Here is an 11,951-nt window from a genome sequence, read left to right on the forward strand (position 1 = left end):
ATAATGTATAATCAGACAGATCAGCTTATAAAAACTGGAAGTGAAAAGAAAAAAAACTATTGATTGCTTCAAAGGAGGGACTACACCTATTATCCAAAGCACAGCTAAGATGGAACTTAGAAATCCACAGAAGGGCTCACAAGCTGCTGCTTGAATGTTTAGAGACCGACTTGGTAACAGTCACTATAGAAAAGAAAGAGACAGGCTCTAAGACAGCCTAGTGTCCAAGTACCAGAACCCTTGCTCTCCACCTGACCTGAATCCGACATACCAGGAATGTTAAGTAGGGAGTCAATAAATGTTGGTGAAACTTAATTGTCTTCGTAGATGACAATTTAACCCTTATAAAACCAGGCCAGCATAGAAAAAAAACTAGATCTAAACTAGGTTTAGGGGGGTGGAGGGGCAGTGACAGGGGTTAGGGGGGATAGAGGGGTAGTGACAGGGGTTGTGGGGGGGTGGAGGGGCAGTGACAGGGGGTAGCGGGGGTAGATATTAGTGACAGGGGTTAGGGGGGTAGAGGCAGGGGTTGGGGGTAGAGGGGTTGTGACAAGGGGTTAGGGGGTAGATGGGCAGTGACAGGGGGTGAGGGGAGTGGAGGGGCAGTGACAGGGGTTGTGGGGGTAGAGGGGTAGTGACAGGGGTTGGGGTAGATGGGTAGGGACAGTGGTTGGGGGGTAGATGGGTAGTGACAAGGGTTAGGGGGGTAGAGGGGTAGTGACAGGGGTTAGGGGGGTAGAGAGGCAGTAACAGGGGATGTGGGGGAGCGGAGGGGCAGTGACAGGAGGTAGGGGGGTAGTGACAGGGGTTGGGGGTAGAGGGGCAGTGACAGTGGTTAGGGGGGTAGAGAGGCAGTGGCAGAAGGTAGGGTGGGTAGAGGGGCAGTAACAGGGGATGTAGGGGGTAGTGACAGGGGTCGGGGTAGAGGGGTAGTGACAGGGGATAGGGGTGTGGAGGGGCAGCGACAGGTAGTAGGGGGGTGGAGGGGCAGTGACAGGGGTTAGGGAGGTGGAGGTGCAGTGACAGGGGGTAGCGGGGGTAGACGTTAGGAAGAGGGGTTAGGAGGGTAGAGGGGCAGTGACAGGGGTTAGGGAGCTAGAGACAGGGGTTGGGGGTAGAGGGGTAGTGACAGGGGTTGGGGGGTAGATGGGCAGTGACAGGGGGTGAGGGGAGTGGAGGGGCAGTGACAGGGGTTGGGGGGGTAGAGGGGTAGTGACAGGGGGATAGAGGGGTAGTGACAGGGGTTAGGGGGGTAGAGAGGCAGTAACAGGGGATGTGGGGGAGTGGAGGGGCAGTGACAGGGGGTAGAGGGGGAGTGACAGGGGTTAGGGGGGTGGAGGGGCAGTGACAGGGGGTAGCGGGGGTAGACAGTTAGTGACAGGGGTTGGGGGGGTAGAGGGGCAGTGACAGGGCTTGGGGGGTAGAGGGGTAGTGACGGGGTTAGGGGGGTAGTGACAGCGGTTAGGGGGTAGATGGGCAGTGACAGGGGGTGAGGGGAATGGAGGGTCAGTGACAGGGATTAGGGGGGTAGAGGGGCAGTGGCAGAGGGTAGGGGGGTAGGGGGCAGTAACAGGGGGTTGGGTGGGGGGCAGTGAGTGACAGGGGGTAGAAGGGGGTGGGGGCAGTGAGTGACAGGGAGTAGAAGGGGGTGGGGGCAGTAAGTGACAGGGGGTAGAAAGTGACAGGGGTTGGGGGGTAGATGGGTAGTGACAGGGGTTAGGGGGGTAGAGACAGGGGTTAGGGGGGTAGAGAGGCAGTGACAGGGGGTGAGGGGAATGGAGGGTCAGTGACAGGGGGTGAGGGGAATGGAGGGGCAGTGACAGAGGGTAGGGGGCAGTAACAGGGGGTTGGGTGGGGGGCAGTGAGTGACAGGGAGTAGAAGGGGGTGGGGGCAGTAAGTGACAGGGGGTAGAAAGGGGGTTTAAATACCTTCCGTGGTGGTCCAGTGGGCGCCCTCTCTCTTCAGTCTGCAGCTCCACCGGGAGTGAGCTGCAGACCACATGGTGAGTCTCGCGATCTCCAGGCAGAGCGTTGCCGCGGCAACGCTCTGACAGTCTGGAGATCGCGAGACACCTCAGTCTGCAGCTCACGGACAGGAGAGGCCTCGCACCTGGCGGCATTGTGGGCAAGCCGCCGGCCCCCTCCTGTGTCGGGTCCTTGGACCCGACATGTTAGTCTGCCCTAAGGCGGTGCAGCACGGAGGTGTGATTAGGGTGTGCCCAGGCACACCTGGCAGACAAAAAAAGGGGTCGCAAGAGTATACTTAGAACTGGTAGCAGCTGAAATGGCTTGCCCTTTGGTGGGTCCCGGCTTAGATCTCAAGCTGGTTTTAGCTCATCTTGTGCCATTACAGAGAGAACATCTCTGAAACATATCAGACAGGTCCCACCAATACGGGCAGTCCAGATCCAAAATGCCAAAGTTCCCACTGCACGAGAGACACAGCAACCCCAGACGATCGTTTAAGCCTCATTAGGCATTATCAGTGAGGCATAGCTGATATCTCTCTAGGCACCGTTAGCAAGGGATCCACGTCTGGATTACCCTTTTAACTTGTGGGGAGAGAGAAAAAAAAAAGAATGTCTGGGGTTGCGATGTCCTTCAGAAACATTGGTCGATCTTACAATTGGACCATTCAGGAGAAACAGGAATCTCAAAAATCTGTTAGCTTACCCTGATAGGACCTCTGAACCCACGACCCATCTTAAACCAGGAACTTCAGATGTGGTTCAACTAGATGCTTAACCAGTCAATATTTGTGCCATGGGATATTCAACTTTAATTACTCCTCTAATGATCAGACCTATATAGTTAATTCCAGGAGCTCACGCAATTCTTCCTTTGTGGTTTACCTCACCTGTTTATGTGGACGCTTATATGTAGGTCAAACCACCAGAACATTAAAAGCCAGGTTCAGAGAACACAGATTAGCCATAATGCATAAAGACGGTAGCGATTCCTGGTAAGAGGAACTACTGGACTGCAGCATTCACCTTAATTTCGTGGTGGGCAGTTTGACATGCTCCCCCAGCCTTACTTGAGGTACAGCTGACAGGGTGAGTTGCTCTGGCTTACCCCCAGAGTTTCTTCAGACTTTGGGCCAGTTCCAATGCAGCACCCTCAGTTGATATCTAGATGTTTGGTGGGTTTTATAGCTCCCTGCCCTCCGGATTATTACTTTAGGTTTTGTATATTGATTTTACACATTTCATTTTTATAACAGATGATTTTATGTTCCTATTGCGACACAGACTATTAGCGTAGGGGCCCTACACTGTCCTATAGACCTTTATCTGGTTAGTTTGTGCCGGTCATATTTATTGTGATTGCACTTTATCCAATGTAATTTAAGTAGATAAATTTTGTCTATTTACGATATACCTTTGATGCACACTTTTATCAGACTATTTTAATACTTTATAGGTTTAACCCCTTAAGGACTGAGCCAAATGTACACATTGTGAACAAAACCTGGCATTTGCGCTATATGTCTGTCCAACCGTAATTCACCTTTTTCATATTAATGCACCCACCCTTATTATCTATCATTTTATTCAGGGGAAACAGGGCTTTCATTTAATATCAAATGTTTAGCTATGAAACTATTTCATATGAAAAAAATAGGAGAAAATAAATTTAGTTCATTACATTTGAACTGTATGTCATAATACTGATTGCTTTTACTGTAATAAAATACACATATTTGTATTCAGCAAAGTCTCACATGTAAAACAGTACCCCCTATGTACAGGTTTTATGGCGTTTGGAAAGTTACAGGGTCAAGTATAGCACGTTACATTTGAAATTTAAATTCGCCTGATTGGTTATGTTGCCTTTGAGACTGTATAGTAGCCCAGGAATAAAATTTACACCCATAATGGCATACCATTTGCAATAGTAGACAACCCAAGGTATTGCAAATGGGGTATGTCCAGTCTTTTTTTTAGTAGCCATTTGCTACTAATGTACAGGTTTTATGATGTCTTGGAAAGTTATAGGGTTAAATATAGTGCTAGCAAATTAAATTCCCTATACTTTCGGCATGGGTTGTCAGGCAGGTCCTGCTAATTGTAATTAATTAAGATACCTAATTATGTAGAATAAATTATATACATATACACACTCTAAGTATATGTATTTTTTTTTACACTTAACCGTTTTATTTCCAGCCAGCAGGGGGACTACCTGTCATTACAGGCAGTCCCCCTGCTGGCAATGCAGCAGGCAGCTAACCCGGCCATGTGATTGTGAAATCCTTTGCAAAGACCTCACTCACATGGCCAGGGGGGCTGCAGGACGACGGATGTGCCGTGGGGTGCTCCATGGAAGTCCCCAACCACGATTGCCGGCGACCAGGTAAGTAAAAGAACTGGAGGGCGTACTATTACGCCCTGCAGTGTTTAGAACTGCTTAGAATAGGGTGTAAGTACACCCTCTGGTTTTAAGGGGTTAATAGTCATTTCTATACATGGTATATTGTATTTTGAGAATATTAGATTATTATCCATTATATGACGTTCTGGTGGTCCTCACAATCATTGATTGTATATTCACTATATCATACATGATATTATTTGCTTTTTATGCTCACTGCTGGAGTGTAAATTCAGATTGGTGGTGAAATCCTACACTGACCCTTCACCTTTCTTCCTTGAGCTTCTGGCAAAGATATCTCCACTGAGACAGAGGGGTAATTTTTATATTTACACCCCTATATACTTATTAACCCTTAATAGGTGAAGGGTTATTACCACCCCACCAACTGATGAAATAGCCCATTTATAATATGGTTTAACACCAACAACTCCCACAAATAAAGTTAATCTATGCACATTTGACTTGAGGAGGGCTACAATTATAAGTAGTCTCTCCATTCTAAATAAAGATTACATCTTCATGTCTGTGCAGCTTACAACATGCTATGCTAGAAAAGAAAACGAGAATGAGCTAAATGTGCCAGATAAGAACTAATTTCTACTCTGCAATTAACCAAGCCTTTCCTTTGCACGAGCTCCCACACATACTGAATACACAAGAAAACCAATAGAATTTTCTGAAAATGTTTATTTGTTTCAAAACATTGGTAACGTGGATCAATCTCCATTTTTAAGACCACTCCGTTGTGGTTCCAACCCACTCAGATGCCTGAGCAGTTGGGGCAGCAGACCAGTCATCAGTGCTAGTTGGCTGGGCACTCCAATCTTCAGCTAAAAGAAAAAATAGTCAGTTTTGAAATATATGACTGTTTATTGTATAAGCCTAGACAGTTGGAAGGTCTACAATTTCCAGATGGGTGGAGGAATTAAATATAAGATTTAGTTCTATTGATAACAGCCAGAAAGGCATTTAAACAGATTCTTGCTGTACCGGATTATGCAGATTAAGTGGTTTGTTTAGTGCACCACCTCTAAAGCTCACTTCCTTTAATTCAGGATTTCCCCCATGGGAATACAAGCAAGTTTGCTAGACAGACTTTCTGGCTGTTGCAGGTCTATAGGTACCCGTTAAGGGAAATTCCTTTTTATAATATGTAAAGGTTAGTTTCTCACCTTGAGGTTTTGGAGCAGCTGGAATATCAGTTCGTTCTGGAATAAAAAGAAAAAATTTAAGTTTAAACAAGGCGGACCAGAGATCACATTTGGCTTTTATGTAGACATTCATTGCATGAAGCGTACTAACCTGGAGCAAACTGCTGAATGGGCACAGAGGGAACTTGCACACCTTCGGACCAGTCAGCAACCTCAGGCTGAGGGAAGTCTGGAACTGGTGCAGTCCATTCTCCTTGGTACTCTTCTTTGGTAGTGGCCTTCTCAGCTGCGGCCTGTTCTTCCTTCTCAATCTACGCAGATTAACATTTCACAATCAATATTAGCACAGATCAACAGGAAATGTATACCAGTATATAAGCATTACTCCAGTATCCAAGCTAAATTACATCTCTTGAATATTTTAGTTTGATAAAGACAGTGCTGATAAACCCTAAACTAGAGATTACACAAATATACAAGTTTAGGGGTCTGTCTGTACACAAGCTTTAGACAGTGATGCTTTCATAGCAAGGTATTACTTCACATCAGATTTGCACTCCCAAGTCTGGATCAGTTTGCAGTATGCTAGACAAAGGGGGGATTAGTGCTTGATGAAATTAATCACTGACCATGAAGGTCTCTAGATCAGAAGAATGACAATTAAAAATGAGGGACAAACCCCTGGCAAAAGAAGGCTGGAAAACATTGTTGGCACTAGAAACGAGAATGGCTTAACTCAAGTTGCACAGAGTTCATTATGCACAACCTACCCATTGGGGAGGAAGGAAAAAAAACTAGCTATTATGGAATCTATTCTACTAGTGGGAGTCTGAGCCCAGGACATGTTTGTGTATTTGCTTTTGTATGACACAGCCATACAGTGCTGCCACCCACCCTATTTGTTTCCTATAAAGTGTTAATAGGTGTGTAGGGGTTTAGAAAGACAGGCCTGATCATCTGCTCTTTAATTCAAAAATAATTTTTGGCATTAATAATGGAACCATAATATGCATGAATATTGTGTTTGTTTTTAACCATTAAATAATTCCCAATTCTTTATTTTAAAGATGTTAAGCTCCCTTCAGCAGGATTCAATGTCACAAGACTGTTTAAGTCAGGCAGTACAAGCAAAAAAAATTGCCAATGCCATCTACAGCCAAGTAGCAATGCGTTTAACACAGAATAAGTTCTAACAGATTGCATTTGCATGCTAAGCTAGCAGAGAACTGTGGGCCAAAGTTTCATGTTCTGTTCAATAACAGAAAAAGATTAAACCTGACCACGTTAACCATCTTTTAACAGGGCAGATTAGAGATCTTGCATTGCTTTGATAAGATGGCACCCATCTTGATGCCCAAGCATTCAGAGTAAGGTATATCCAAAATAACCTCACCTCCTCTGGATCTCTGTAGAAGTACAGATCAGGCATGACCTCCCAGGGGTGTTCACGGGAAATTGTACCTCTCATGCGCAGAACTTCACGGGCCAACATCCACCATAAGAGACCCACTGAGTGAGCACCCTAAATCAGAGAAAAGCAATTAATACAAGAGCCAAGATTACAACAAAAACAGTAGGCAGTAGTCCAATACTCAAAAGCATTGTGTTTAAGACTGGCAGAGATTGCACCAGTAGAGTTAAAAGCTTACATATAGGCTTTATATAATGCAGAAGTCTACATTGAAAGTAATACAAAGTACCTAGGTTTCTACAAAGACACCCACTTTGTGAGTTATCAGAAAAACAGTCAGCAACAAGTTAAAAAAAATATATAATTTTTTGAGACTGCGTAGAGGACTGCTCTACACAAAAAGCTAGATGGCTAAATCAAATTCAGGTACTAAAAGAAAAACCCTAGTAAAATTAACTTTTAGGCTACCACCACATTTCTAGAGTGTCACAATGTAAAGTTACTCCAAGCATTATCACCACTTCAGTGATTTGAAGTGGCCAAGACACCTGGAGTGTGAATGCAGTTTTTTTTTTCTGAACTCCTTTGCGGTCAGAAGTTTAAAACACCTGAAAAGGTCACTGGGGAGTCATTAGCCAAGCTGGCTAGTTGATTAGTTTTGATGGCAGGCGTAACTGTTTGATCTTGTACAACGTACTTTGTTATATAACAAAGGAACTCCAGCCCATATATGGACTGCATCAACATACTGATCTGACCAATTTTAAAGGTACAGTTCATGATCTATAATTTCAACAGAAAGACTTTGAACATCTAGAGCAGCAGTGTACTACAGTGTTTTAGTAACCATGTCAGACTCATGCATTTAGCTAGAGTTCTATTCCTTATGTTTATTCTGAATGAGGTTTTAAAGTGTTCCTTTGGTGCTGATCCAAGTAACACTCTTCAAATAAGTTCATATTATTTGACTGATGTAACCGGTATTTATCAAAGCCTGTTCAAACTGGTGGAGCCAACTGTCTACAAGTCATTGAAGACAGAGCATAGAGTGTTTAAATACCACTCATTACTATACCCTCATATTCAGTGAAACTCATTTATAACTCACCTTATTGTTGCAGGGGATGGCAATGTCTACATAGCGCAGGGGTGAATCAGTATTGCATAAAGCAATGGTAGGGATGTTCACGTAGGAGGCTTCTGTGAGAGGCTGATGATCAGCTCTGGGGTCAGTCACGACTAGCAGACGTGGCTCACGGAAGGCAGCCTGGATCTGATTGGTGAAGGTACCAGGAGTGAAGCGCCCAGCAATTGGTGTTGCACCACAGGAAGATGCGAACTTCAGTACAGCACGCTAAAGGAATAAACAAATATGAATTAAATTGCAGAAAAGGGAAAAACCCAATGTTCTTTATGGATAAAGGTCATTGTGGCAGTGATCACTATCAAACCCCGATCATTGAGCATGATGCTCTGACGGTGTTAGCGAAAATCCTGCCTTGGAATTAATGTTGCACACTTCCGACACTCAAGAGTTCACAAACCACAAGATGGCTTCTACTCCGAGCTTTAACAGTGTGCGTGGGTTGGAAATGACTATACATACTTTGCAGCAATAGTCGTTTTGACAAAGTTATACAATCAGTTACATAGGACAAAGTAGGTACTATTTCACCATTAACAGCCTAGGTACAGATACTAAAGAATTATGAAGGGTAGCCAAGAAGTCCCCAAAGTTTAGGCCACTGTAGCATTAGTAATTTTTAAAACACATCAGTTTCCAAGCTCTTATTCTGAATTTGCTACAGTAAAGAATTACAATCCATTGGACAAAGTCTGCACTCAATGTTTTACTAACTTTAAGAGCATGATGGGAGTTGTAGCTCATGAACAGCTGGAGTTTGCTTCCAGTCCTCCCATTATATAAACAAAGATTTCAATGCAGTTGCCCCTTACCTGACCAGTATTTCTGGAGGAAATTACACACACATCAGCAGGGTTCTCAATGGCTACAATAGCCCGAGCTGCAAGGAGAAGCTTTTCCCATGTGCGTTTCAGATTGATTATGTAAATTCCTGCGGAAATACATAAAAAAGTTCTTAGAAAAAGAAAATCATCCTCACTTTATAAAAACTGATATAGTAAACGAAACCCTGGCCCAATAAGGTCTACCTTGAAACCCATGCCTTTTAACCAAACTCACCATCACTTTTTCTCTTGTAGATGTATTGTTCCATTTGAAAGTCTAGGTTAGTGCCACCCAAGTGGGTTCCTGCTGCCAGGAACTTGAGGACATCTTCCTCCTTCATCTGCAGGACTTCTAGAGCTCCGGACATTGTTAATTGCCCCTTTAAAGTAACGATGGGGAACCTGCAGAGAGAAAACAAGATACAATTAAAGAAATTTGTACAACATTTTAAGCTTGTCCTTTACATATTTGCAGGCACCAGTGTATAGTTGTCTATTTAAATGTTACTTTCATCATGAAACATGCAGTCAGCATGAAGAGTTTGATATGGTACCCAACTAGCTAAATGTGGAGCTACTTTCATACAGCCTGGGAAAATTATTGTTACAGTTTGAACTGAAAAGACTAAGTCATAAAGTTGCCATTTGTGACAGCTGGGACTAGACATTGACAGCAGAATGCTGCTTTTAGCAACTTTTATAAACCACAGACTTGGCCATTATACAAAGCACTCTCACTTTGTAGTATGGACTCTATTGTGCAGTCTTAAAAGATCACTATAGTGTCAGTAAAACAAAGTGGTTTTCCTGACACTAGTGCCCGAGTGTCCCCTCCCATGGCGCTGAATGGGTTAAAAACCCTAACAGTTACTTGCCTTAATCCATCGCTGGGCTCAGTGGAGCCGAATGTGCAGCAGTGCCGCGTGCATTAAAAGCGTCCATAGGAAAGCATTTCTCAACGCTTTCCTATGGACGCTATGCGCAATGGAGGCAAAATATGCCTCAGGCATTGCAGATGCACCTCTATAAGACAGCCACTAGAGGCTGGATTAACCCCAAAGGCATCTGAAGGGTTAAAACCTGGGGGACCAGGCACTCACACCACTTCATTGAGCAGAAGTGGTCTGGGTGACTACAGTGTCCCTTTAATCCATATTCCATAGAGAATATATAATGTTTATTATAATAGAGAGAGAGACCCTGAGTAATGTTTATTATAACCAGGGAATCCTCTCCTGAATTAATACCATGCGGTGTATTCAGTGACAGTTTGTGTATATAGCGCTCCATCTCCCGGATTCACTAAGCTGCGAGTTCTGCCAGCCGGGGGAGGCGGTAACCCAGGCTGTAACAAACGGTATCTCGACGCATATCGCAGGTTAGTAGATATTCCCTTAGTGGCGATAATCCGTGACAGGCCGCCCCCCGGGTCCCATTATCCCCCCGATCCCAACCACTTACTGGATACAAAGCCGTATGGAGATCCTCCTGCAGTCGCTGGAGTCAAAGAGAGCGAGAAAGCGGCGTGGCTTCAATATATACAGCGATGGCCGGCCAATTGCAGCCCGCGCTCTGTCCTCGTGACACAGATTGACCAATGGGGACGCGCATTACGAAGAAAACGCGAACGGGTATCAGCCATGCTGGTACTCTAACTGCAGGCCAATCAAAGCAAGCCTTCTATCTGGGTGATACTGCTTTGACAAATGGGCGGGCTGCTCATTTGTCAATCCGCCATGTTTGTACTCCAATAAAGACCCGATCACACAGAGTTTAATACATTACAACGGACGATTGTCGTTTTGTTTTTAGAGGAGTAGGAAGCTGTTCCGCCATCTTGGTACTCAGCGTTGTGCGCGTGAACGTGTTTGATTCCGCCATATTGGTACTCCAAACGGCAGCCATTTTGCGATTAATATTCTCACTATGATCCGCTCCCGTGCAATATACCATACCTACCAAGTGTCCCTGCTCTCGAGGGACAGTCCCTATTTTGGTCACAAATCCCTATTTTCTCTCCTAATGCCCCCTTGTCTAGGAGCTCCATATTGTTGGGGTGTCTGAGTGTATAACAGAGCTCCACAGTAATAATACTCCCAGTAATGTGTCTGAGTGTATAACAGAGCTCCACAGCAATAATACTCCCAGTAATGTGTGTATAACACAGATCTAATGTAAAAATCCACATAAACAATACAGAAATACTTGGTAAATACAAAAGAAGGAAAATGTAAAATATACACGTGTTAGAAATATAAAAAATGTATACACATGTGAAAAAAATCTATAAATATAATTATAAAAATCAAATTAAATCAAAATCCACATTCAGTCCTTGTGGCTGAAGTGTTTTCAATCTGTGTATCCAAAATCCCTCTCTCTGTCGTAGTTTCGTTGTGATGTCACCACCTCTTACATCAAAAGTGACCTGTTCTATAATAACAGATGAAAAATTCTCTCCCTAGGAGATGCCCCACTTCTAGTGGTTTTGTGGTGGAATCTCGGTAAAAATAAATTTAGTAGGCCGAGATTACCACGTGGCATGTGTACGTGCATATGCTGACGTATCGATCAGTTGGATGCACGAGGCAAGATACGATCAGTAGTGTACGGAGCATGTGCAAGAATACAGGATATAGTATTCCCCTCCTCCATTATGCTGGACAGGCCATGCGGTCAAACAGGAAGTTAATTCTTATTTGTGTTGATTGGTTAAGAGAATGTGCGGGTGGAGCTTAATATGGGAGGAGTTATATGCCTATATAAGGAGCCTGCACTATTGTCCGGGGCTCAGACTTTGCTGTATTTTGGTGACGCTAGTCCCTCTGAGTCCCGATCGGTGATCCAATAAAGAATCTCTTCCTTCCTGAAGAAACCTGTGTCCATCTCTCTGTGCTTGGCTTCCGTCAGTTTCTCCGGTATCATTTGGTGCATTGGCCGGGAAGCTCATCGTTCAACGGTAGCTGAGAGGCAGAGGCGTGAGACGGTCTATCTTTGCCCACGTTCTCTACGGCTGCACCCCTGAACTTCTGCGTGGACCTCCC

General features: G+C 44.4%; 1 protein-coding gene and 1 non-coding gene across 2 annotated transcripts; both read right to left on the reverse strand.

The window, feature by feature from the left end:
• Positions 1-5,049: 5,049 nt before the first annotated feature.
• On the reverse strand, positions 5,050-10,446 carry LOC134568410 (small ribosomal subunit protein uS2). The gene is made up of 8 exons (XM_063426990.1): positions 10,369-10,446; positions 9,143-9,309; positions 8,896-9,014; positions 8,048-8,293; positions 6,922-7,050; positions 5,680-5,839; positions 5,550-5,585; positions 5,050-5,207 (listed from the first exon to the last, which is right to left on the reverse strand). Exons 2-8 carry the CDS (start codon positions 9,273-9,275, stop codon positions 5,107-5,109), a joined length of 924 nt encoding a protein of 307 aa, XP_063283060.1. The 5' UTR covers positions 9,276-9,309; positions 10,369-10,446; the 3' UTR covers positions 5,050-5,106.
• LOC134569993 (small nucleolar RNA SNORA62/SNORA6 family) lies at positions 8,365-8,523 on the reverse strand. Its single transcript, XR_010084648.1, has one exon. It is a non-coding gene; the product is annotated as a small nucleolar RNA SNORA62/SNORA6 family (small nucleolar RNA).
• Positions 10,447-11,951: the final 1,505 nt, after the last annotated feature.

This window comes from Pelobates fuscus, chromosome 7, assembly GCF_036172605.1.
Source record: "Pelobates fuscus isolate aPelFus1 chromosome 7, aPelFus1.pri, whole genome shotgun sequence".
In the NCBI taxonomy this organism is placed as follows: Eukaryota; Metazoa; Chordata; class Amphibia; order Anura; family Pelobatidae; genus Pelobates; species Pelobates fuscus.